Source organism: Diospyros lotus, chromosome 3 (genome assembly GCF_014633365.1).
Source record: "Diospyros lotus cultivar Yz01 chromosome 3, ASM1463336v1, whole genome shotgun sequence".
In the NCBI taxonomy this organism is placed as follows: domain Eukaryota; kingdom Viridiplantae; phylum Streptophyta; class Magnoliopsida; order Ericales; family Ebenaceae; genus Diospyros; species Diospyros lotus.
This window is the reverse complement of record NC_068340.1, coordinates 25787786-25813590: the sequence shown is the minus strand read 5'-3', so window position 1 is coordinate 25813590 and position 25805 is coordinate 25787786. Positions and strand designations below refer to the sequence as shown.

Genomic DNA, 25805 nt, shown 5'->3' with positions numbered 1-25805 from the left:
CCCTTTACCCGCCTCGCCTCCTCTCACCGCTGCAACCTTACCACCTCATCGCTGCCACCTCACCGCTTCTCGTCGCCTCACTGCTACCACCTCACATTTTCATCGTTGCATCCTCTAGCAATTGTCGACTACCCAAAACAATCGAGGATGCAACGAGCAACAGCGAGGGCAAGACGGGCAAGAGAGTTTTGGGTGAGTTTAAGTCATTTATTATAGGGGCAAATGGATCATTTCATCAATCTGTAAACCATTCTAGAACCCTCTTTCTGTACAAACAGCATTATTCTATATATTATATATTTTTATAATACATATTATTAATTTATATATAACAATATATTTGAAATACTCAATATTATCTAATACCAGTGCCATATTGTACCAACGACAAATCTGATGTCTTGTTTAATACAATATTTACAGCTATGAGAAAAACAAACATCTCTTGGCCATTGGTTTTCAATTTAAATGATGCCTTTGCTGCAGTGAAATAGCAAAGGCATATTGAAGAGATGAAGCTTAACAAGGATCAAAGTCAAAATCAAGAACCATCAATCAAATTGGCAACCACACCACACCGATTTAGCGGACTGAGAATTGAGATATAGTCAAATTTCATCGTACCAATCAAGACAGCAATTGGGGTGTATAAAGAAAAATAAAAAAGAAAAGAAAACACTCCTATAATTGACTTAGATCTATGGACAAGTCATGGTTTGGCCAATAACAGGAAACTCCAATCCAACCTCTGTGATAGACCCACCCTGTATTATGTTCATCATCTTCATTTATTACAGAAGCTAATTAGAACAAAGTGGAAAAATGAACCATTGTAAAGTAGACGAGGTCCTAGATACAGAAAAGCAAACCAAAAAGAAAGAAAAATGGAATTCGTATCTTCTTTATGCTTGCTACTGACAAATCTTAGTGTTTTGATGCATCTTCAACTCCGAATACCTCGGTGTAACAAATGGGGCAAGCCTGAGAAAGAAAGCGAGCATCAGTAATTTGCTATTTTTTTCAGTTTTTTCTTTCTACCAAATAATTTGGAACTTCAGGAGCTTACCTTGTTGATGCGAAGCCATGTGGCGCCACAACCGGCATGATAGACATGTTTGCAAGGAAGAATCATCTGCTGGTCACCTCGTTTGTATTCCATCTGGCAAATTACGCACCTGTTTTACGGGTAAGGAAATGTTGGGGAGTGAGATCATGAGATCTATACAAACCATTAATCCAGAAAAAAAAAATCAAAATCTATAAGATAGTTGCAAAAACAAATTAATGGATATCATCTCTTTTACTCAGCACGATACATAAAAACTCCATAACCTCCACAAAGATTAATGCTGCTACTCGTGGCAACAAGTTGCCCTCATAACAGTACTGCCTAGACCAAGATACCATCGTTTTTATAAAGGAATATACAAATAAACCTAAACATCATTCCACATTTGGCAAATTATACAATATAGGAACGAGAATATAAAAACAGGATCATTTTACATCATTATTTTATTTAAGTCCCTTAAATGAACTGCCTACCACGTAGCTTTCCTTAACAAATGACTAACCAAAACTTGGTAACTCTAAAAATCTCAAGGATTTTAGCATTTCAAAAAGAAAAATCTCATGCTACAGAAAAATCAAAAGACTGCGTAGGTGTGTGCCTTTATTTTATTTTATTTGTTTGTTCAACCAATCCATTCTTTTGAATGGAATTGGTATTCAGTTTAGACTTCAGTGAAGAATGGCAATTCAACAAGGAGTAGAAGGGAATCAGCAAATGAAGAATGATATTGGGCTTGGGTTGGGGGTTAAGGGGGAGAGGGAGAAAGAGAGCTTGACAGTTCTTCCAAAGAATTTAACTTTGAAGCATATTAAAACCATATTTTTGGATTACAACAGTCGCCATAGTTATAGGCTAAACCTCTTAAAATTAATCCTATCTAATATACTAACCTAACACTAATTTAAAGTCCATCATAAAAGAATCCGTTAAAATTCAAAATACAAAGAATCCTAATCTCTAAAATTCCTAAATAAAGGAAATCCTAATACAACTAAAACCCTGAACTAAATAGAACCCTTTATCTCCTAATTGGGTGGCAGATTTTCCCAAGTTTCTGCATTACTCAAAAATATTAAAATTAAAAGTTAAAACTGAATAATGCGGATACCAATCTATTAGGATTTAGCATTGAACAAAACTTATGTTTTAATTGAGTCAAATTTATGGAAAGTAAAGGGTACAAAGAATGTGAATTATCTCGGGAATGTTAGAATAGCTGCTGATTGAGGAATGAAGTTCAGCAATTGTATCCTGCGGGGTGTTTGAATAGACTCTGAAGAGTTCAAACAGATGTGTTTGAATAAAAAGAAGGCTGTTCTTATTCAAATGCAGCTCTGCAGATTGTTCAAATGAAGTCAAGATCCCGAGAGCTAAAATTTGATATGGAATTCTATTCAACAAAAGCCTTTTACATGAGATCTCCTACTGCCATACAACAACAGGGTGGGCAATTCTCATGAAAGGTTTCTTTGAAACAACAGTGTTTAATCTTTTGAAGAGATTGCTTCTATTCTGTTATTGTCAAGCAGAATAGCAACAAGAATCAACAGCTAGGGTAGCAGTTAATTGAAGTTGTCTAGTGAGATAAAGCCTTCGATCTTAAGTTGTGTGGTGTATAGCAACTAGATCGGGTTGTAAGTGCTTTTGTTTCTGCCTTTTTGTTGTTTGTATCCACCAGTGGATCTTCATGATTTTTCTCCTAGATCTAGAGGTACCACATAAAACACTGCATGCTCTACCTTTTTCAAAAAGGGTTTATATAGGGCAGAGTTCATACAGACCACCATAATTATTTCAATTGTATCAAAATTTCTCTCTAATATTGATTGGCTTATTCCCAACTGGTGTCAGAGCTTGCCTATGATATACTGATTGAACGGAGCCCCCCCCCCCCCCCCCCCCCAAAAAAAAAAAAAACAATCTAACCAATAATTAAAATGCTAGTAAACATATAAAAGTAACGCTATTGCATCTATTTTAAATTGCCAAATACCTTTGATAATATTATAAAATAGTAAGTGATGATAAAACACAATGCACCAGTCATTTCAATATGTAAGTAGGACCTCAGCACCAGGAAATTGAGAGAAATAGCAGGTAATGGTGTAAAGAATCCCAAAATCTACCTCTCATCTCTTAACTTCTTTCTTTTGAAGAAGCTATACTTGAACTTTCTTACAGGAAGCAAGGAGATAAGGTCTTGGGAGAGACCTCGACTTTGAGTTCCTACTGTCTCACCCAACTCAAGTAATTCCTGCAAGCATAATACCATATAATTGGTACCTTCAAAATCAAATATCCAGGGGATTGTGATACAACTAATATGTTTATCATCTTTTAATTTTCAGAATTATTAGTTTAACAAGCAACATGATTTGCCTTAAAGGAAACTATATACTTGGTATCCAAATATCAAAAAGGAAAAAAGAAAAAGCCCGACATTAGAAACTGAATCGCCACATCTAAATCCAAGGGTGGGCAACAACCATGAAAACACCGCTTTAGTATACAAAATTAAACAGTAAATCTTGCTCATATATGGAAGATATTTTTTATAACACAGAGAAGACAACAATTTAATGAATCAAACCTCATAAGTCATGTTGTCAGGGTCAACATTGTCTTGCCACATAACCTGCATTAATCCACAAACAAGGTGAAATGAATTAATCAATTAAAATTAGCATCCAAACTCAAACTTAATACTGTGTGGGAATGCATTTATTACAATTAAGAAGATCCAGAGGTCAAAACTTGAAACTGACAATTCTAAAAATGTGAAAAGACCAGCATTAGGGAAAAAATAGTTAATTAACAATAAATAATAATCTTGGTACAGTAAACACCCCCTCTCTCCACCCTCCCCCCCCCCCCCCAAAAAAAAAAAAGGATTTGTTTTAGCTGATAGAGATTTTAACTACCACAGTATTACGGATAATTAAAAAGTGAGGTAAAAACACAAACATATATGTGAGCAAAGGTATTCCAATCCAACTGTTTGAGCATAAAAGTTTAGTGGAGTACATTTGGTAGCCAGATGAAATACCATAGGACTCTGAATAAGTAAAAAAGCAAGGACACATACATGCACACGAGCAACAATATTCCAACTGTGCATAGAAATTTTAGACGAGTGAATTTGGTAGCTCAATGATCCAAGGGATCAACAACCTAAAAGTCAAACAAGGTTTATCAATATACAATTGTCACTCTTATGGCGACAAATATTTGTTATACATGATAAACTGGCTTTATCCTTTGTGTCTAGGTTGTTTGAAGCAAAACCATGGGTTTTTCACACACAAAGGCATTAAGATTGCACTATACTACCAAAGACAGAGCAGCACACCTGATAATCATGAGCATTATGATTACCTCGAGGACCTGAAATAGAAGAAAAAATTACTTTCTTGTGAGACATGGCATGTTGCTAACATCAGCAAGCAAATATCTGGTGATGAGATTTCACAAAACAGCAGCAGCAACGTCCAAGAAATCACTACCAGGAAATAAATGAAAATTTTCCCACCATTATATCCACCATTTCCCTCCATGCAACTTGTTTCTCTTTGGCTATCAAAAAATGTTTTCCTTAAATTAAAGTTCAATACATAACAACAACATAATTTGATACATAATTCCATTATATTTATTCCATAAGTATCCTGCTATGTGTAGATTGTTGAAGTATGGACAACAAATGTGAATGTCCATGTTAAGTCAAAAAAACACTGGTAAATTTTGGAACTGGAATAAAAACTGCACACATGAGAAAACACTAGTTGCATCTTTCAACAACATTGGCTCTTTTGAAGAGGCTAATTATAGCATGAGTGGGGTACATCCTTTTGATGTGCCAGCAACATTAGACTGCTAATGAGTATAATGCAAAGTGCCTTGTGCCATAAATCAATCATAAATGGGTACCAGAAAGCCTTTATGAGTTATCCTCTGGATAGCCATCATTAGAGTTTAGCGCAATTTTCTACATCGGTCCACTTTAAGGTGGGGATGGTCTAAGACTTAGGTCTTAGTTGGACAGCTGGTGCAGCTATAGACCCCTACCAAGCAGTGTCTAGACCTCTTGTTGTTATTGATAATAAAGAGATGGGCATGACAGCATGTTTTTCACTTTCTTTTTGGGAACGTGTACTCTCAAAGTTTCACACAAAATTTTCAGGACTGAGAAATTGACTCTTGTTCAGGTTCAGCCTTCCTATTTCAGAATTGTCCCATGACTGGGCAGGGGACAGACAGATGAGAGCAGCCCCCATATCCAGGGAGAGACATTTACTGTTCACTCTTTTTATGGTGCCTCTTGTGATAAATGAATTTCTGGCCAGCCTTGGAAAGCAATGCTCCTTTGTGACTAGAAAGGCACGGGTTCAAGTTATAGTAACATCCTCTTTGCAAAAAAAAAACAAGGCTAAGGATGCGTTAAAAAGAATAACTCCCCCCAACCCTCATAAAGCAGGGAGCCCTGTGCACTTGGGATGCCCTGGGAAAGCACTACAAAACACAAGTGCTTCTCAATCATCATAGAGTAGTTCTTCATCTGCTCAGTTGCCCTTGGTACAATTCGTATCTTATCACTGATAACCTGAGAAAATGAAAGCAAGTTGAGTTGCACACATGTTATTTGTGAAGATGCTGCAGTGACAAGTAGGTACTAGGTAGGTCATCTTCTGCTTCATTGTATAGTAGCAGAAGACAGTTGGGGCTTCACATTCTTGATTCCAGGATTACAGTATTGTTATAACAGTCTCTGACAGGTGAAGAGAGCTTTTTTTTATTTTTTTTAAGCATCATATTCTTTTCTTTTCCATTCTGTGCTTGAGTGGGGACATCCTTTTAGTTTCTCTATCTTTGTGCAGTGTTTGGACGGTTTCCTCTACTTGTACCTGGATAGCAAGAACCCCTAGTTTTCTAACATTTTTTTTATATAGGGTCCACCCCCATAAAGCCTTTTTTAATTCTATCTGCTAGTTTTCTATTTACACAAAGTCCGGCCAACCAAAGGACTTCTTAAGAACTAGAGTTGGAAGTGCATTTAAGAAAATCAAATGTGCTTATGAAAATATACATACAAAAAGTCAAACTATCTTGTGGAAAAAATACTACAACAATCAAACTTGGTCATGGTGGAAAGAATATCACCGTGTTTTTTTACCCTTTTTGTTGGTTTTGTTAGGATTGTAAGTGAACAAAAAACAATATAAGAGGAACACGATTCAAAGCAGAAGTCACAAAAATAGCAGGCAAATCACCTACTGATTCCCAATTTAAGCAAGTTAAGGAAGACTCCAACAGCAGGACACAGGATGAGGAACATCACTAAGCAAATTAAAATCCTTAAAATTAGGAAATTCAAGACCAGTATGAAACTCAGAACTTACATTCTACATGGCTAGTATTCACATTTATGCCTGAATTCTCTTCCAATTGTGTACGTACATGTGCAGTCTGTTCAGTAGTCATTGGTACAGAAGTTTCAAAATGTCCATCATATTCATCCATTGCTGGTGCGTGATCATTGAATACACAATCGTGGCTATGATCATAATATGAAACGCTCCCTGGTTCAGATAACCCAAATTTGTAGAAACTTGAATGCATTGAAGGATAAGTGCTCTCCTGAAAGAATAGGACGGAATAAATCCAATGCCATGTGAAATTAGAGTAATCATGCACTTGATTTTATTTTGAATGCCAAAAATTTTTAGGAATACAGAGAGTCAGAAAATGCTGCCGTATGCTTCAATTATTGGTATGTGCTAGATAGACGAGGCAAATGATAGGTACTTTTCTTATAACAGTAAATAATAGGCATAATTAAGTCCATATACACATTTATCTTGCCAAACCAAAGAACATAAACCAAGGGGGACAAATACCATCACAAATAATAGGTACCTGAACATGGAGTGCATCAGCAAAAATGAAATTCACATGTTCATATGCAAGGCCTTCAAAGAAATTGATAAAGCTACCAGCTGAATTATAAGGAAAGCTAGCGTTTACATAGTTAGCTTCCACTTGCAGGTTCCAACTCATTTTGGATATGTCTTCTGCAAAACATGACTACAGAAAATCAAGAAGACAGCCACTTTTAACTTGAGAAAACATTGAAATTAATGAAAACAAGCCGCGGACCTAAACCTGACAGACCCAGAAATTCAAGGCTTCAGATCCGCACTCGACAATCGGGAAGCAGGTCAACGCAGTTCCTTTTATATATTTCTGCAAGTACTTAAGTGAAAACACCTGCAAGAGAATTATTGATTTAGAATGAGCATTCAGAAGTTAATGGTCGAACTTTAATCCAGACACATGCATTCTTCCAAATATATAATATAAATCCCACCCATGATCTAAATTCAATAATAGGATTCAAACAGTACTTGGGTGGGTCAGAAGATATCGCAGAAAAAGGAAAGCGTTTTTAGTGACGACAACTGAAGCTCTGGGAAGCAGAAGGAGGGGAAGAAAAGAATAGGGTTCCAGTCCCCGCCCATCAGCACCACATTTGATAAATTACAGCAACTTTCAGCCAATTTCAACAGAAAAAGGGGAAGAAACCTAAAGAGAATGTGTAGAATCAGTCTTGTTTTAGTTTAGTTTAATAGCCTATTAGCGTACATTTTTCTCAGCGGCCAAACGGGTTGCAACTTGCAAGACCAGTTCAAATAGGAAAAGGAATCCGCATTTCACATCAAAACAAACACCTCCAATCACATCACTTCCATCAAGCATTTCATACCTCAGAACTTTAAAGAACAAAAAAAAAAAATGGAAGGATTTCCGTCGTTATGACTGGACAATTTCTAAAAATCAAAGAGAAAGGGAAATTGTCCAAATCGATCGGTCGGTCCGATCCATGAAGCCACATAAAAAGGGAAAACAGAAGAAGAAGAAGAAGAAGAAGAAGAAGAAGAAGAATATTGATTGCAGGAGACGGGGAGATTGAAGAACCGACATTGAAGAGCTTTTCGGATGGCAAGCTTTTTCTTTACTTCAGAAACTCCCTCGCGGACCCGAACTCCACGTAGGAGAGACAATGGTGGCTCTGAGCGCTCTCTCTCTCTCTCTCTCTATCCCCCTCCCCTCAAGAGTGTGAGTGAAGCTTTTATGCGAGGGTTTGTGCAGACACGCGAACTCCGTTTTAAGGGGCAACGATACGCTGCGTCGAAGTTGGCCCGTGAAGCGTGCACCTCTCTCTCTCTCTCTCTCTCTCTCGGTTTGTGCAGACACGCTAACTCCGTTTCAAGGGGCAACGATATGCTGCGTCGACGTTGGCCCATGAAGCGTGCACCTCTCTCTCTCTCACTCTATCGAGCGCATAGATACTTTTTTTTTTTTTTTAATTTTAATAAATTATAAATTTATAGACACTGATGATATATTGAAAATAAAACTTATAAAGAGTGGCAAATAATCATATTTCATACTTTAATAAAACTTAATTTAATTAATAGTGTTATTACTGACAATTATCTAATTATTATTAGTAGAGTTAGGAATTGGTAATCAATCATCGTTGGGAACTGCAAATTAACAGTAATTACAAAAGTAAAATAAGTTATGTGAATAATAATAATAAAATAAATAAGTTGTAATGGGGGCACGTCCCCCCCTAATGTCTTCTCAAATTAAAATAACTGTATTTGCTTTTAATCCATTCCATTTGTCAAATGTGGGTACTTTCAATGTTGTAGGCAGGATTAGGATTTGCTTTGAATTTTGAAATCTTACCACATAATAAATTAAGTAAAAGAAATAAAATTGTGTATAATAAGATTGAGAAAGAAATTATTTATTTATTGAGTCGTCGGAATAAAGGGGAAGGGGGGGGGGGTTGAGCCATCAGCTCAGCTCTTGTGTGTGGGACCAAATGTGGTCAACCGGGAACCGATGAAAAGACAGAGGCAGCCGATTACTTGTCCTTCACGTCTTCTTCTTCTTCTTCTCACATATGTTCTTGGCTTCTTTGAGTTGATCAACTACTTAGATCCACCTGTTCTCTCTTCCCCCCCCACCCTTTTCAGTTTTCACATGGTGGGAGAACAGACACACAACACACATAGATAGATACCAACTAGTAAAAGCTTTTTTTCTTTTTTTAGCTGACTCTCTCACTCAGCAGCTGCTAAGTACAAGAATTCATAAAAAAAACATACTATCAATAGCTTGTGTATTTTATACAAGAAAAAAAAAAGAGTTTTCATATAGGGCTAGAATGGAGTTTTTTTTTTTTGGTGGGGGAGAGAGAGAGAGAGGTTTGGTGTTCTTACAGAAGCTAATCCTAAAGAGTGAGTAGAGATGATGGTTGGGCTTTGGTATGGAAAAAGGAGGGAAAGACGAACAAAACCATCTTAATCTTAGTTGAGAAAAAAAGAAGAAAGTAAAAGTGGTGGGGTGGTGGTGTCGGTTGAAGTTTGTTAGGGAATCAAATGATTCTCGAACTCTACCCCACAAAGACAGACACAAAACACATTCATTCTTCGTTTTGATGAAGAGAACGGTTAGGGTTGCGTTTGCTTAGCAGCTGTTTGATCAATATACATCAGATCAGACCATGTGGACCAGCAGCAAGGCAGGCCAACCCCTCTTTCTTCACGAATGGGCTCTACTAAAGTACACGCCAAAAAGTGTAAAGCTAAGCTCATCATAATTGTACTCCACGCCACATACCCCCCCACCTATCACCCCCATGCAACAATGCCCTTTCATTATTCATTTATTCCAATATCAACCCAAATTAATGTGATTCAATTGGTTTGATTAGAGTTTCTTCTTCTTCTTCTTCTTTTAAAAAAACTCAGTTCAATTCTAATTTTATTTTTTAACTCGATTAAATCAATTCTAGATTCAAAATTTTAGACTCAATCACGATTAGTTTAGATTCAAGTTTATATAAAATGCCATGTGGGTAAGGCAGCCATGGATGGAGAGGAAGGGGGGGAGGGAGGAGCATGCAATAAATTAAAATGATTGAGGATGAGGATGAAACAGTCCAGCGTGCAAAGCGTAGGAGGAATCACATTATTATGTTGTCCATTCCTTTTGTCAGCACACAATACATTGGCATCAGCCCCAAGCAAAGCACCCAACTTGAAAGGCCTAAACTCTAAAGCATTATATTTTTGCCTTTTTTCTTTTCTCACTCTCTTCTGTTGCAAATATAAAAGCCTCTAATACTTGAACCCAAGTAATAATATATCTGATCATGAAGTCTGGGTCAGGGACATACATTTCTACCATTATACAACATATTGATCAAAACCAATGAAAAAACATGTCATTACTTTATGACAGATAATAAAAGAGGGGAGAACAAGAAAAAACCTGTAAGTTGAAGAGGTAAGAACAGAGATCTTGAAAATTTACTCTATTTGAAAGAGGAGAAGAAGCTAACTGTGTCCTTCAGAGATTTGATGAAATCGTCAACATCCTCTTTTGTGTTGTATAAGTGAAGACTAGCTCGTGCGCTCGCATTCACTCCCAAGTAGCGATGGAGGGGCTGGGCACAGTGGTGACCCGATCTAATGGCTACTCCGTGCTGGAAAAATTACACTTCTTGTCAAGATGCCATTTTGGGCAAGTACTTTAGAGAGAATCTACAACATTAGAAAATATGCATAAACCTCGCTGTCAGAAGAGCATATATGTTTCTATAGATAATACCTGCTGATCCAGAAAAGTTGCAATATCTGTTGGGTGAATATCTTCTATGTTGAATGAACAAAGAGCAGCTCGCTGGACAGTTTGTGAAGGCATGGGACCATAGATGTGGATGTTAGGAATCGTACGTAGGCTTTCATATAGGTAATTGGACATCTCTACCTACATAAATAAAACAGAGGACCCAGGTTAAAAATACATGCAAAGACCAATTGTGGATAGATTCTCCTGTGTAACATCTAAAAAGACACAAAATTCTTCCCCCACCCCTGCAGGAAGAGAGAGAGAGAGATGTTTGTATTGCAGGGGAATGACAAATCTTGGTTAACTAAATCCTGAGCATGCTCTAGTAACAACTGCTGCAAGAAAAAAGGCGTCCCGGGGAGGCTCCCCACTTTGCAAGAGTCAGGGGAGGCTTATTTTTTGTATGTAGCCTTATCCTTACTTTGTAAAAATAATTGTTTTCACAACTCAAACCAGAGAACCAGAGACCTTTCAGTTTTAAAGGAGTAATCTTATGGTTGTTACCAAGGTTTGCTGCCCTGCTGCAACATTGAAATGATGCCATAAATTGATGAATTGAGTGACGGGGGCATAAAGGCCTTTCCAATATCTTGGAAAGTTGGAAGGGCATATATTCTGCTATTCATGCAAGTTTTTGGTCTCATATCGTGCTATACAGTAGGAGCAAAATGGCTCAGCAACTAGCAATAATGAATCAGAAAAAGTATTTGTCCCCCTCTCCAAAACCTTCTCTATATCAAATCTTATAAGCACCTTTTTTTTTTTTACTAGTTTCAATGGTGTTTTCCATTTTGAAGTGTTTCCCTCAAAGTTCAAACTACATCAATTTTGCAGGGTAAACCCACGAGAGAGAAGCTGGAGCCACATTCCTAACAAGAAAAAATTCACATGTTACCATCATTATGGGATACTCCCAATCTCAAGAATTTCAAACCACTAGAATGACACTAGGCATTCTCTTCATTCCCAACAAAGGTTACTAGCCTGTAGTTAGCCAGTTCCAGCAGCATTGCATAAATCTGGCCTAGAGCCTTACAAACCCACTAAATTTAACAAGTTGAAGTCCAATCTGACCATTATATGATGTTCATTCCAAGACCCAACACTAAAACTTAAACCCATTCACATAGGTGGCAGACTGCACCTATCATAGTTCACCATGACTCATCAACCAACCAAGGAGAAAAGTGCCAAGATACATTTTAAAATAAGGTCGGGCAAACATTAGAGATGGAGGAAAGGTAATTCCATGCATACGTTGGTCCCCTGTACAAAATTATATTGTGCATCAGTTTCATTCAATCAAATGATAATTGTAAAAACCTTGTGTGATCTTCAATTGTGGCCAACCACTATGCTAGCATCTTATTTCAGCATTTTTTAAAATATACCAATTCAACTCTTATCTCAGTCAACAATTCTACAATTGTTACCCATAGAATGACATCTTAAAATGCTTGAAAGGATTTGAGCCATATACAAGAAAGTGCAAGACAGTGGAACCAAAGGTTACCTCATAATCATGAATCTTCTGCATGCCAATTCCAGACAGATAATCAATTGCTGCTCCCAACCCAATTGCTTCCCCAATTGCAGGTGTTCCAGCCTCAAATCTGACTCAATTAAAATGAGAAGGTAACAAGATTATCATTTAACATCTAGTATATTGATCAAAGAACACAAATTGGGGGAAATTTGGCAAACACAATCAGAAAATGTCCATTGCATAATCAAAATACCTAACCTCCTAGAATTTAAAATTGAATTAGGAACCAATGAAGGAAAAATCAAAATCAGCTACAGAAATGATATGACAAAGGATTCTTAGGGATAACCTTGGAAGAACATTTTTATTCAGCCTTTTGTTTTCTTTAGCACAGAGTTGTTTGGTTCAGTTTTTTTTGTCTTTTTTCTTTTAAGCTTTTTAATATAGTAACATAAAAGAAAAAGGGGAAAAAAACAAATTTTTAATATATATTTTTTGGGGGGTTTATCGGCACTAACAGAACAACTATTCCATTTTCTGAAATATTATTTTCCAAGTTTGCTATCAATCAAATCATAAAATACAAAATTACACATTTAAAACCCAAATAGTCCACTACAAAAAAGTTGAATAAGAAACTAACTTGTTTTTTTTATTTATTATTAGGGTAAATTGCATACGCACTCGGTGGTTTAACATGTTTTCAATGACTCCTCTAGTACTTCAAAATTGCCCCTGGAAGCCCCTATGCTTTCAATTCTTTGAAAACACACCCTCCATAAATTTTAGCAATTATCACCTGTCAATTTTAATTCAATCAACATAGTTTTTGCTTTTTATATCTTTAATTAAATTATATAAAATTAAAGTTAACTGAAAACAAAATCAAAAAATCAAAAGAAGAAGAAAAAGAGTAGTCAGCCGAAAACCTTTCCTAGCCGACAACTCTCTTCTTCTTCTTCTTCTTCTTCTATCTCTCTCTCACCACAACATAACCCACTGCTGTCAGGTTCGATCCTTGAACCCTCTAGAACAAATGGAGGGAGAGAGACGATTTCACACAATCAATCTCACCTTGAACACAATTTTGCACAACAGGGTTTCAATCAAATGGGTTTCTTCTTCTTCGATCTAGGGATCTTCGATGGGTTTGATCAAATTAGAGATGGGTTCATCTTTTTTTTTTCTTCTTCAATCTGGGTTTGAATATTGTGAAAAGTGAACTGATCTGGGTTCGTTCTACATCTGGAACAAACCCAAATTGATTCGACGATTGGAACGAATCTAGATTGATTCGACGAATTGATCTTGGTTCATCTTCATTTTCGTGTGTTCATTCTAGTTCATCTTCGTCTTCTTCTTCTTCTTCTTTGATCTAGGTTCGAAGATCAAACCAAATGGGCTTGTTCCGAAGATGGGTTCAATCGAACCAAAGAGGGATTCTTCTTCTTCTTCCTCTCTCTCTGTGCATTGGTTCTTTGGAACCCATAGCTGATGGGTCATCCACCAGCAACAAGTTCACTGCCGACTGGAATGGTTCAACTGGCAATTCTTTTTTATTTTTCTGTTTCTTTTTTATTTTATTTAAATTTAGTCTTTATGTAAATAATTTAATTGATATATACAGTATAAAACTACCTCTGTTTTGGGCTTGTAATAGATGGTATTAGCCCTAAAAATTGACATGGGGTGTGTTTGCCAAAGAATCAAAAGCACAAGGGCTTCCAAGGCCAATTTTAAAGTACAAGGGGTGTCACTGAAGACATGTCAAACCACAGTATGTATGCAATTTACCTTTATTATATCCATCCAAGGTGTAGAATTATTCTAGGCCTTAGTTTCTCGAAATAGTTAATTTCCTTTCTGTCAAAATATCCCAAGATCCTCCTATTTTAGGCAATGTCCAGTTAGGAGAATAGGCAGCTTCTAAATCTCTTTGATTAGGTTGATTGATTGCAGATTCTTAGGTGTTTCCTAGTTTAGAGATGTGATTAGTTGATTAGTTTTCCTTTTCTGTATATATATACAGCATGTACAGTCCTTTGATGAATCAATTAAGAGGAATTAACTTTCTCCACACAAGGTTTCTTTGAACTTTTACAAAAGCATGCACTTTTGCTAAAAAAAACTACTCCACAACAAGCACTTAATATCTAACACCTGCACATGAACCATCTCCTCTGAACCATGGAGACGAATGTGAACCTTCATGTGAGAAAATGTACGTGTAATTACTGACGGCAATACAGGTGTTTATGGCAGAGTGGCAAAATCGAAGGATCTAGTATAGTACACAGTTGGAGTTGAAGGTAAACGTTCACAAGGGGACCAGGGGTTGGTGGTAATGGTGAATTATCAGTGGAAAGGAACTGCAAATAGACAAATAAGAGAAATCAAATTAAGGGGTAAATCACATGTGAAGGAGTCAGTATGGTGGCAGTAGAGACAAGACAAAATAAAGGACTGAGGTCAACTGAACAGAGACACACCATACATTTGGCAGAGATTGTTTGACTTCTGGTGAGTTATAAGGTGAGGAAACCACATTGATCATCATCATCACAAACTGAGTCTCATTAAGTGAAGTTGGCTACATGAATTCTTGGTCTCCAATCTTTGTATAGATTCATGCTGAATGATCGAACAATTTTTTAAAATTTCCATCATTCAAGAAAAGAGGGCTCAAGGCAGCCATGCACTGCCGCATTCATGCTTCCAGCAGATTTCTGCACCTAACAGATTCCTACATCATTTGCACTACTTTTATCTGTAAAAGCAAGTCCAAGTATTACTTTTACAATATCAAAGAGAAGACAAAAGTGGATACTTCAGAAATTCATCCTAAAGCTTCTTTGTCACTTCTCTGTAATTTTATGTTCATCTAATTTATAGAAGAATTGAATAGCGTGGTTATACTTCAGTATTTACTATGTTCCAGAATCTTCTTGTGATTCCACACTCCAAACACAGATTGGAGACTTAGCCACAGTGATTTGGTATCAAACTATGCATTCAACGGATAGAAGCACATCCAAAAAGTTTGGCAGCTAAGACACATTTGATATTTGACCAAGTTTGGAATCTAAGGCACAAGCTTCTCTCTTCTTTTCATTTCCTTCTTTCAAGTTCAAATTGGCTGAACTAGGTCTATATCATGGGGTCATCCCACAAAGCTTTCCAACTTAAAAAATGGAACCTGCATCTCTCAATTGAGTGATTATTTACTTTATTTCATATGTATCATCAATGGCTGAAGAACAATCAATTGAGATGATCGAACAAGCAACTCATTAGGCATTTATCATAAAAAAAAAAAAAAAAGGCAACTCATTAGGTAAATCTCTGCCCTCAACAAAGACAGGTTTTTGTGAAGTTATTGAAGGAAAAATCTTCCATGTTGCAATCCTGTGATTTGCTAAAACCATTTACTTGGAGAAAGCCAACCAACCATTGGAGCACCACTGCTTCAGGTTATAGCAATTTTGCTTATTAGAAGACATGCATGTGAGCTCTTTTAGAATCTATTACAGAAAGGTAAACCTCTAGCTCTGTTATTTTGCTTTATGTTTCCTATGTAACCACAATGCTTACTTATGGTTTGTGACCTTTACTTCTTATCAAACTCAACATATAGCTTTATAAGCCATAACCTATCCTAAAATTGTTAAGTATCAGCTTAGTTATCCCCAACCAAATTTTCCCAGACAAACTTGAATTAAAAACATTTCTGTGGTGCTGGAAAAACATCCTGCGTCACATAACCAACCAAATGTGCAAGGAAAAGGAAAAATATATATATATACATACATTGTCCCCCTACCTTTGCTGTTCCTACAAAATTTAACTCATTTAACAAAGTAGCCATTCACCTGGATGGAGGTTCGGCATAAGTAGAATGATCCAAATACACATCAGAAATCATTTCTCCGCCACCTGTTAAATAAACGGCACCAAGGAAGAAAAAGGGGAGATATTCTGAGAAAAAAATTTGTGTTGCTATGACTTCATGTCGGTGACATGTTGATCAAATTTGCAAGTATTAGTTTAGGTTCAAAAAAAAGAAAAGCTAGGCTCACCTAAGAAAGGAGGCATGGCAGACAACAACTCACTCTTACCATATAAGAACCCAATGCCTGTAGGCCCACACATCTGAAGCATTTTATTTTTTAATTCCATATGCACACCAATAAGGCATAAATACTAGCAGATAGGGCAATAACCCAACCTTGTGAGAAGAAGCAACAAGAAAATCAGCATTTAGGCTCTGCACATCAACCACCATATGAGGAACACTTTGACAAGCATCTACCAGCACTTTTGCCCCAACATCATGTGCCCAGCCCACAATCTCATCAACGGGAAGAATAGAAGCTACAGTAGAATAAATAAAAACAAATTAATCGTGTTGATCTTCAGTCACTATCCAAATGACACAGCAAATATGTCTGAAATTTTCCACCAAAGAAAATTCTCGCTCGTATCAGATTACACTTAAGTAAAGTTGTTATTATAATGATCTAAAAGAATTACCAGGATTGAGAAAGTTCAGTACAAATAGTAATAATTTTTGAGTGCTACTGTCTATGTGTGAATGCAAAATTACAACATACAGATAGATGAAGTTTTCCCAGTAGCCAACAACCGTCCCCTTCTTCTGGTGCACAAACAAAGGCAGCTGAATTTAATTTCAAGTATGTATCACAAAATATCCTCATTGAACATGAAACTTGTAATCCACTAAAAGAATGACTTCCAAGACATGAGGGGACCAAAAGTTGGAGAGTTTAACGCCTGTGTTCCAAAAGTCCAACTCTAGAGCCTAGACCTTCCAGTCATGAACCTTCAACTCTCAAGATACTAAAGCTTGATAATTAATCCCCTTTAAGTTCTCTAATTTAAAATTTGTAAGTCGCTCAATTACTATTAATGACAAATCACCCAACTACTATTAATGACAAAATGCAATTCTTTAGGTAAACTCCTCCCACAACTTCATCGGTAGGGATAGTTATTTCAGATTTTAAAATCTGAATCCATCAACTTCCTTTATCTAATCCAAGGTTTCTTGTTCTTGTGAAGAATAATCAAACATCCAATCTGAATTGGGCTCCATCATATTCAAGTCAATCAACCAGGTGTCACTGGAACAACAATAATAACGAAAATATCAATGTCAACCCAAACTTGTGTTGCGACCTGCTAGTTAATTACGGACAGTCGTAGTATTTTTACAGTTATGTTCTAGGAGTAATTGGATATTATCTACAATTAGTTTACAGTTATGGAACATTGAGAAGGTAGTGGAGTGATTTAGGAACAGTTATTAGTAGTGGAGGACTGGTAACTGCCCTAAATAACTGTTCGTTAATTTTCTATATAAAGTTGTAACCCCACAGTGCGAATTAAGATTTTGAATAATTAAGATGAATATTGAATTCTCTCTGTTCTCCCTCAAGTTATGTCTATTTTCTCCCTAATTTCTCTCATATTACAACCTCATTCCTGTCAGTTCTCCATAATTTCAGTTTGTCTTCCCTAATATTCTGTTTGTTTTCCCCTCAATTCTTGTTATTTCTCCCTCAATTTCTAGTTCTATCTTCTAAGGAAGCATCAATTAGGACTAGGGTCCTGACATTTGGTATCAAAGCTGTCCGGTTCTTGGCTAGATCTAGGCATTTCCGACTAGATTTTGGGAGGCGAGCAAGAGAAGCCAATTTTTGGAAGAGGATTAGAGGCAATTACAGAATTACTAGAAGCAGTTACAGTCACTGTTCAGAGTGAATTTTGAAGAATTTGAACTGTGCAGATGGCCAAAGGAACTCTTGAGAAAATTCAGTCACTGGAGAAAGTATTCAAGGAAGAGTTAAATAAAAAGCTGGATGACTTAATGATATTGATTTCAGGCCAGTCTACCAATAGAATTTCTTTCAAGTTCTATTGCAGAATTGATTCAAGCAGGCGCTAGGGTTTAGGGAAGCTGAGGAACATCCTGAATTGGATGCCAAGAAAGGAATGGCAATTGCAGGAAAAATCACTAGGACACCATTGGAAGAGATATCGGTTGAAGATGGACCCTTGGGGTACACCAACAAGCAGGCAACAAAAGATGTTGTGCCATTGGAGAAGGTTACGATTACATCAACTCCGGATCTTGAAGATTTCAAGCTTGCTATTCTTGACATAATGGGTACCCCTCCATTACCTGAGGTCAATGCAAAGCTAGTAATGGAGGATTCACTGGATAGAGCCAGCGAGGAGGAGGAAAAAGAAGTTAACATTTGTCCTTGATTGGTAACAAACTTGGCTGATCATTTAGGCACCATCAAGGATCCTGCACCCTACAGTCTAAGAAGGATAAATTAGATAGTAAAAGCAGGGACTGGATGAAGAAGTGAGGCCAGAAGCTAAGATTTCTTGGGGACAAGAAATCTTTTAAGGGCCGAATGTCACAACATGCTAGTTAATTAGGGGCAGTTGTAGTATTTTACAATTATGTTCTAGGAGTAATTGGGTATTATCTACAATTAATTTACAGTCATGGAACAATGGGGAGGTAGAGGAGTGATTTAGGAGTAGTTATTGATAGTGGAGAAATGGTAACTGCCACCAATAACTGTTACTTAGCTTTCTATATAAAGTTGTAATGCAAACAATGCCGATCATGTTTTTGAATCATTAAGAAGAATATTGAATTCTTTATGTTCTCCCTCAAATTCTATCTACTCTGTCCCTCATTTCTCTCAGATTTTCCCCTCATTCCTCTTAGTTCTCCCTTATTCTGTCTATTTCTCCCTCAATTCTTATTATTTCTTACAACGCCCCGATCCCATCACGGATGTTACTAGTGAATAATCAACCAAACTATTCAATCGCTAAGACAATAATGAAGAGACGAGCAATGTTTCAATAAGAAACGTCCTAAGTGGGAACTAGGCTTCACCCCTCCCTTCGCTTTACTCAAGGATTCAGAAAATATATATACATATATATATCAAAAAGACCTCGCGGAATTAAACCCAAAACCTTGGTCAAGCGTCACCCTTCTCTAGCTCTTAATGAAAAGCCAAGGATGACATTTCCCAGGATTCGACAAAAAACAAGCAAACCACACTCGCTTTACTTCACTATGACACAAGGCCTTAATTATTAGAAAAATATATTTGGCCCAATTATTAACCCATATTCTCATTCCCAAATTCCCTTAGAAAATATTTGGGTTAATCTCTTTTTGAAAAATTTAATCAATTTTTTCTTAGCCAAACCTCCATTTATTTTCTGTTTTATTTATTTCAAAAATACACCAAATTTTCATCATTTAATAAATAAATTTTTAGGATTCAAAATCACAACCATTTTTCCATCAATTTTCCCAAATTCAAGGAAAATACTCATTTATTTTATTTTCCAAAAAGATAGGAATTTTTCCGAAAATGCCTCAAAATTTACATTAATTTAATAAAATTTTTGTGGCCCAAATCCACATTTATTTATTTATAAAATATGCTTTTATTCTAGAATTTCCAGAAATAATAAAAAAAAATTAAAAACAACAGCAAAGGGCGGCAGCGCGTGCCCACAGCGCGCCTGCCGCGTGCGCGGGCCGTGCGGGCGCACTGAGCGCCTGCTGGCAGCAGCAGCTTCCTGGCCCCCTTTTTTTTTTTTAAAACCAAACTTTCCAGAATTTAAATTTCAACTAAAAGAACTACATCAAGCAAAAGATTTACCCAAAGATCCATACATCACCATTTCTACACCATGGCTTTACATGTGTTATAATAACATGCATTCTTGGACCTTGCATCATAGACAAAATATATCAAGCTATGCTACACAAGCAAAATACATACACCTTCACATAAACTTTTCTTGCTCCAATATCCTTTAACCCTCCAAAATACTCTTTCCTTTCGAAGTTTCCCCACCTACAAGAGGTCAAATGACCTTATGAGCCATTGCTCAGTAAGGGCGCAATGCATAAGTAAATGAAACATGAGAAAGCATGTAATGCAAAAATGCAATGCAAATGGATAGTCTCTCATGCCCTCATAACCTCCATAGGTTAAGGCATCAACCAACCCTTCCCACAACACTAGTCCTCCATATGGCCATAGGTACACTAGAACACATATCATACAAATGTTAACCACTACATGCAACTCATAGGGAAACACTTACAATGCAAGCAAGACCACCACCACTTAAGGTCATCCCTTACCTTTAAAAATCCTTGGAGGCTTCCAAACCTTTGCTTTAAATAGAGATTCTTGCCCAAAATCCTTCTCACCACCTAAGAAGAGATTCTTAAGACATTACTCCTCAAGAATAAAATAGGCTAAGAGAGGAATAGAAGAATGAAGACTTACCTCACTTCTTTCTTCTTCCTTTCTTTCCCTTTTACTTTCTTTCTTCTAATCTTGGATAACTTGGACTTACTATTCTCTTCCTAATTTATAGAAACTCTTAATCCATGCCAAGCTTCTAGAATAAATCTTGGCCATTGCTTTGCTTCTTAAAAGTCCAATCTCCACCCTCCAAAAGAAACACACTCCTTGCTTTAGAAGGCTTAGATCTTAGCCATAGATCAAGACTAGAACTAATCTCCACCTTAGAATAGAAACACAATCCATGCCTTAAAGAAGAAATAAATCTTAGCCCTTGATTTTTAATGCCAAGAACAATCCCCACCTTCCATTCTTTTAATTAAACAAATTCCTTATTATTTGGCAATCCATGCCAATTCCAAGAATTAATTCATGGCCATTGGATCTTCTTTATTTTACTAAATCTTGGCCCTTGATTTCAATCCTTGCAAGAATCAATCCTAGCCTTTGGATCATTCTCATCTTGCTTGATCCTAGCCCTAGATCATGATTTTTCTCCAAGATTAAATCTCATCCCTTAGATCCCTTTTGTCTTTTAGCCAAAATAACCATTTTCTCAAGAATTAATTTAATGAGACAATTTTCACAAACATCACCTTGAAAGACATTTATCCGTTTAGTTTGCATTTTCTTAAATCCTCCATTTTCAACCATTAATGCAAGACTAATTTCCATTTCTTTTTGCATTTACTTAATTCCACATAATGATGGCCTCATTAAATGCTTGAAAGACACTTTTCTTTTACCTTTTTGAATTTCTTTTTAATTTCATATCTTGCTTCACAAGATCTTTCCAAGTGTCCCTTATTCACTTAATTAGGCTAATTTCTTATTTCCATAATTTAATTGGAGTCCTTTCATGGGATCTTGCCAAGTGTCACCAATCTACTCCTACTTGGCTTCCATTTTTAATTCCTAATTATCCATACATTTTCTCCACAAAATAATTACCTTTATGAGGAGGAACGCCAAATTACCAATTTGCCCTTCTTAAGGCATCCTATATTCTTATATGCCTCCCCCTTGGTTCAAGGGCAGTTATGGAAATTTTCATATACTACTATTCTCCTAATTATCAAATTTATCATGAAATCATCAAGGGGTATTACATTTCTCCCTCAAATTCCAGTTCTATCTTCTAAGGAAGCATCAGTTTGGACTAGGGTCTTGACAACTTGGCAATACAAGGTTGAAAAGGAGAATCATTTTTCTTAGCTTTTTCCATCTTGAAACATGGTGAAGGTAATTAGCTACATTCATAGCCAATCCTCCATAACCTAAAAAAGCAACCTTTAAAATGAGTAATAAACTTTGCCTTATGTAATAAATTTTGTCAAGCAGCCACTTGGTTCAACAACTTACAAAGGTTAGCCTGGTACTAGCCCACTCCTTTCACTAGTTAACTTGAAAGCACTTGAAATAGCTTGTTTGTCTTTATCTTTTTTCTATTAGGTTGTAACACACATACAATTAATAACTATAGCAATTCATCAAAGGGAGTACCCGTACAATTATTATTTCACTTAGGAAAAGATCTCATGTTAAAGTTTCAATGCAAGGCTCAGCAGATTAACAAAAGTCAAAATTGTTAAAATTTAAGTGTCCCCTACTTGTCATCAAGAGAAGCCAATAATTGATCACAAACACCAATACTCACTGACACCAGCCTACAACTAATCAATAACACCATGACATCCGCCCCATATGTGTGATAATGGCATTGCAAAAGATAAACCCATAAGTAGACTAAACATGATTGGCTAGCTAAAATCCATGCAACCCTACCTAGAGAGATGAAGTGTTGTTATATATTTTCCAACACCCCGTCAAAGACAAATACAACATCTTCTTGCGTGCCTTAGACAAGCACAAAGGAAAAGGAAATAGTAAATGTGTGTGTATAACATAAATTAGGGGTTTCACATACCAAGCACGTTTGAGACATGATGAACGACCACAATTTTTGTCTTCCTTGATAACATCTCTCTTAACTTTTCTGTGTCTGGAAATTCATCCTCATTTAAACTGACAAACTTTAAAACAGCACCAGTTTTCTGAGCCGCAAGTTGCCAAGGAACAATAGCACTATGATGCTCAGCAATAGTGAGTATAACCTGCAAGATATTATAATGTAACCCAGCCTTTTAGCATGGCTCGGTTTTAGTGAACCTGTCTGAAAATTTTCAGTTATAGAATTAAGCTGGAAAAGGAGATCTCATAAAATTAAAAGAAAAAGAAAAGAAGTAGAAAATAGCGACTAAAAGATCCATGGTGAGACATGACGTTTCATAACCTACTTATATAAAATGAATGTCGTTTCATTAATAAGGCGAAGTCATCTTTTTCAAAAACAAACATAAGATAGACCTTAGTATTTTGACTTAAAATGATAGGATTTGTTGTTGGTAATAGACAGGAATAAATAACTCAAAGAAATCAGTAATCAGCCATGGTACATGTAGCACTTGAATAGGAAATTTGTTCTTTCCTTTCTTTTTGTTCTTCTTTTTTCTTATGTTGGTTTTGCAGGTGGCGGGATACACCATCAGTAGGTTCTGGACCTCCTGGTGATCTGAAAAAACTGAGGGAAATGGAAATATACACAAAGAGAGACTACCTCATCTCCTGGTCTTAAATTCAGAAGGCCCCAAGAATAGGCCACTAGATTGATAGCTTCAGTAGCATTTCTTGTGAACACAATCTCTCTGGAATCAGCTGCATTGATGAAAGCTGCTACCTTTTTTCTTGCCAACTCAAATTCATCTGTTGCCTTCGCACTGAATCAAGAAATATTAAGAATGCACCAACACCGTCAGGTACTACCTTTTTCTGTTTGAATTAGAAAACAAGAACACGTTTATGGGGCTTATAAGGAGCATGCCACCTAATATTTTATACCTCAAAAAATGAATTCCACGGTGCACATTAGAATTGTAAGCTTCGTAATAGTTCTGTAAAGCCTTCACGACGATAGTGGGCTTCTGAGAAGTGGCGGCGTTATCCAGATAGACGAGCTTGGAGCCATTGACCTCCTGTAAGAAACCATGTCTACTTTCGAGAAATGACCGTACAATGTAATAACGGCAATGGGAAATAAGTTTTAACACATTGGAATCAAAGGATAATCTATGGAAGTGGATCAGACAGACAGGAAGCCGTTGCGCAGCATCATTAGAAAGGGCAGATTATACTTGACGTGTATACTTATATATTTCCACAGCAACAGAAAAACAGAGTCGTTTTGATGATAGGATTATAGCAGTTGAAGAAATTGAAAACAACAACAACAACAAGGGTAATGAAATTCAGAAGATGAGGTTGATTGGGTGCTCAACATACCTGGTGAAGAATAGGAAAATGGGGACGGGTGGAGTGACCGAGAGAAAGCGGTCCAAGTTTGGGATTGTCTTCGCTGATGAGTGAAGAGGAAGAGGAGGGAGAAGCAGCCGATACAACTAGAGAAAATCTTCTTCTACGATCACGAAGCGCGAACAATGGAGGAGGAGTTGAGGAGGGGCGAGTGGGGAGATGATTAGGGTTTCGGATGACTTTTCTGAAAGAAGAAGGGGAAGGGAATTTGAGGACAACAACGCCTTCGGCTACTGCCGTTGCCATCGTCGTATCCTTTCTGGATTACAGCAGGGCTGAAGGCGGGGGCGGAAGAAGAAGGAGAAAGGTGTGATAGAATGAAGGTGGAGAAAGAACGAATCTAATAAAAATGGGTCAATTTGAGTTTAAAGTAATTAAGTAAAAATGACATGTCCCCAAAGACATGGAGCGGTTTGTCTTGTGTGGAAGAACAATGCTTCTTATACACTGATGGTTATATTTTGGGCGCATAAATAATCAAAATGCCTTTATAAAAAAAATTATGCTAAATTTATATTATTTTTATACATATTAAATTATATAAAGAGATATTGTAACCAAAATATCCCTCACCTCCATACATCTCTATACTCTTTATGAGGGACTTTTTTGTTATTCGTACACTTTGTGTAGGTGTACCAATAGCATTTTTCTTATAAAAATTACAAATTTCCTTCTGCTCTCTCTCCCTTTCTCCCCATGGTTGTCTGTTGCAATCGTTAGTTGTCACCTTCCTCTTGCCACCTTGTCTCGCGCCCATCGTCGCCTCTTCTCTCCTCACTCCTCCATCTCCATGACGGTTGGCACGAGGCGAAGGTGACGATCAACAATTGCAACTGCAACGGGTGATTATGAAAAGAAAGAAAGAGAGATAAGAGAGGAGACAGCCAAAAGCAAAGGAAGTAAAATTATAAATTTTGTGAGGCATTTTAGTTATTTGTGTGCTTGGATGTAACTCAAGATATAAACTTCAATGTACAAGTAACATGGTCCCGTGTGAAAACCTATCAGAAAATGATATTCATTGCCTCACCTTCCACTTCCTTTGCTTGCGAGACATTATTCCAATTTTAATTTGTTTTTAAATTTTTTTAGGGTATCCACATGGCCAAGAGAGATGAGATCATGGATAAAACCCCTTATTTTTATTTTGAGAATTTTATTCAAATAAAGAAAACAAATAATTAACTTTTTTATTCTAAAAATATTAAGATAAAAAGTCTTTGTAAGATCCCATGCGAAATAATATATCTTAAAAATATGGAATGATTAGGAAAATCCATATCATGCGTGACAGACAAACTTACAGAATAAGGGTTAAAAGACTAAAATACCATTACTTACATTGCATTGTACTTTTTTCAATGTAATATGAATAAAATTATTTTAATCTTTTAACCCTCATTTTGTAAGTCTATCTAACCCTGTAGAAGAATTCTTCCAAGTAAAAATGGTATGTATGACCCACTATAATTAGATTAGTCTAGTTATTATTGAAAGTGGTAATAAATATGCCTGTTCATCATTTTCAAATAATTCCATTTTATTCCAAAGATAACTAAAGGCTATGATCAATAATAATGATTATTTCCATCCTAAATAACAACTTGCTATTTATGTACTTACGAAGAAATAAAAGCTTATTATTGATCAAAACATTATTTGAACATTGTTTATACATTATCTAAAATAATTTATTTGAACATCAACAATAATATTTGAACACACTTCTGTACTAGTACATCATACTATATGTTTAATTAATACAAACATTTAATATATTAATTAATAC

At 36.4% G+C, this 25805-nt stretch overlaps 2 protein-coding genes and 1 long non-coding RNA gene across 11 annotated transcripts; all 3 read right to left on the bottom strand.

The window, feature by feature from the left end:
• Nucleotides 1–735: 735 nt before the first annotated feature.
• LOC127797233 (E3 ubiquitin-protein ligase BIG BROTHER-like) lies at nucleotides 736–8315 on the bottom strand. Of its 9 annotated transcripts, none has more exons than XM_052329930.1 (9): nucleotides 8049–8315; nucleotides 7232–7336; nucleotides 6986–7140; nucleotides 6469–6706; nucleotides 4422–4456; nucleotides 3663–3707; nucleotides 3199–3326; nucleotides 1067–1175; nucleotides 736–981 (listed from the first exon to the last, which is right to left on the bottom strand). In XM_052329930.1, the coding sequence occupies exons 3-9, from the start codon at nucleotides 7124–7126 to the stop codon at nucleotides 925–927; spliced, it is 753 nt and encodes a 250-aa protein (XP_052185890.1). In that variant the 5' UTR covers nucleotides 7127–7140; nucleotides 7232–7336; nucleotides 8049–8315; the 3' UTR covers nucleotides 736–924. The 9 variants fall into 9 exon arrangements, with proteins under 9 accessions (XP_052185890.1, XP_052185894.1, XP_052185889.1 ...); XM_052329934.1 differs by having other exon boundaries at nucleotides 7241–7336; XM_052329929.1 differs by having other exon boundaries at nucleotides 7226–7336; nucleotides 8049–8313.
• Nucleotides 8316–10092: 1777 nt separating this feature from the next.
• LOC127797232 (cysteine desulfurase 1, chloroplastic) lies at nucleotides 10093–24382 on the bottom strand. Its single transcript, XM_052329928.1, has 10 exons — nucleotides 23984–24382; nucleotides 23543–23676; nucleotides 23262–23421; nucleotides 22572–22758; nucleotides 16489–16634; nucleotides 16340–16412; nucleotides 16133–16196; nucleotides 12291–12390; nucleotides 10757–10915; nucleotides 10093–10631 (listed from the first exon to the last, which is right to left on the bottom strand). The coding sequence occupies exons 1-10, from the start codon at nucleotides 24257–24259 to the stop codon at nucleotides 10461–10463; spliced, it is 1470 nt and encodes a 489-aa protein (XP_052185888.1). The 5' UTR covers nucleotides 24260–24382; the 3' UTR covers nucleotides 10093–10460.
• On the bottom strand, nucleotides 13438–16126 carry LOC127797234 (uncharacterized). Its single transcript, XR_008022157.1, has 2 exons — nucleotides 14753–16126; nucleotides 13438–14632 (listed from the first exon to the last, which is right to left on the bottom strand). It is a non-coding gene; the product is annotated as an uncharacterized LOC127797234 (long non-coding RNA).
• Nucleotides 24383–25805: the final 1423 nt, after the last annotated feature.

Bases quoted from the DNA above. Each gene is read 5' to 3' on its own strand.
- LOC127797233 (XM_052329930.1), bottom strand. From the start codon at position 7,126: ATGAGTTGGAACCTGCAAGTGGAAGCTAACTATGTAAACGCTAGCTTT. The intron at 3,327-3,662 runs GTTTGATTCATT...TTATGCTTGCAG, and splicing joins CTGACAACATGACTTATGAG to GAATTACTTGAGTTGGGTGA. The intron at 982-1,066 runs GTAAGCTCCTGA...TTTCTTTCTCAG, and splicing joins CATGGCTTCGCATCAACAAG to GCTTGCCCCATTTGTTACAC.
- LOC127797232 (XM_052329928.1), bottom strand. From the start codon at position 24,259: ATGGCAACGGCAGTAGCCGAAGGCGTTGTTGTCCTCAAATTCCCTTCC. The intron at 23,677-23,983 runs GTATGTTGAGCA...GGTTTCTTACAG, and splicing joins ATTTTCCTATTCTTCACCAG to GAGGTCAATGGCTCCAAGCT. The intron at 16,413-16,488 runs GTTGGGTTATTG...AAAATGCTTCAG, and splicing joins TTGTTGCTTCTTCTCACAAG to ATGTGTGGGCCTACAGGCAT.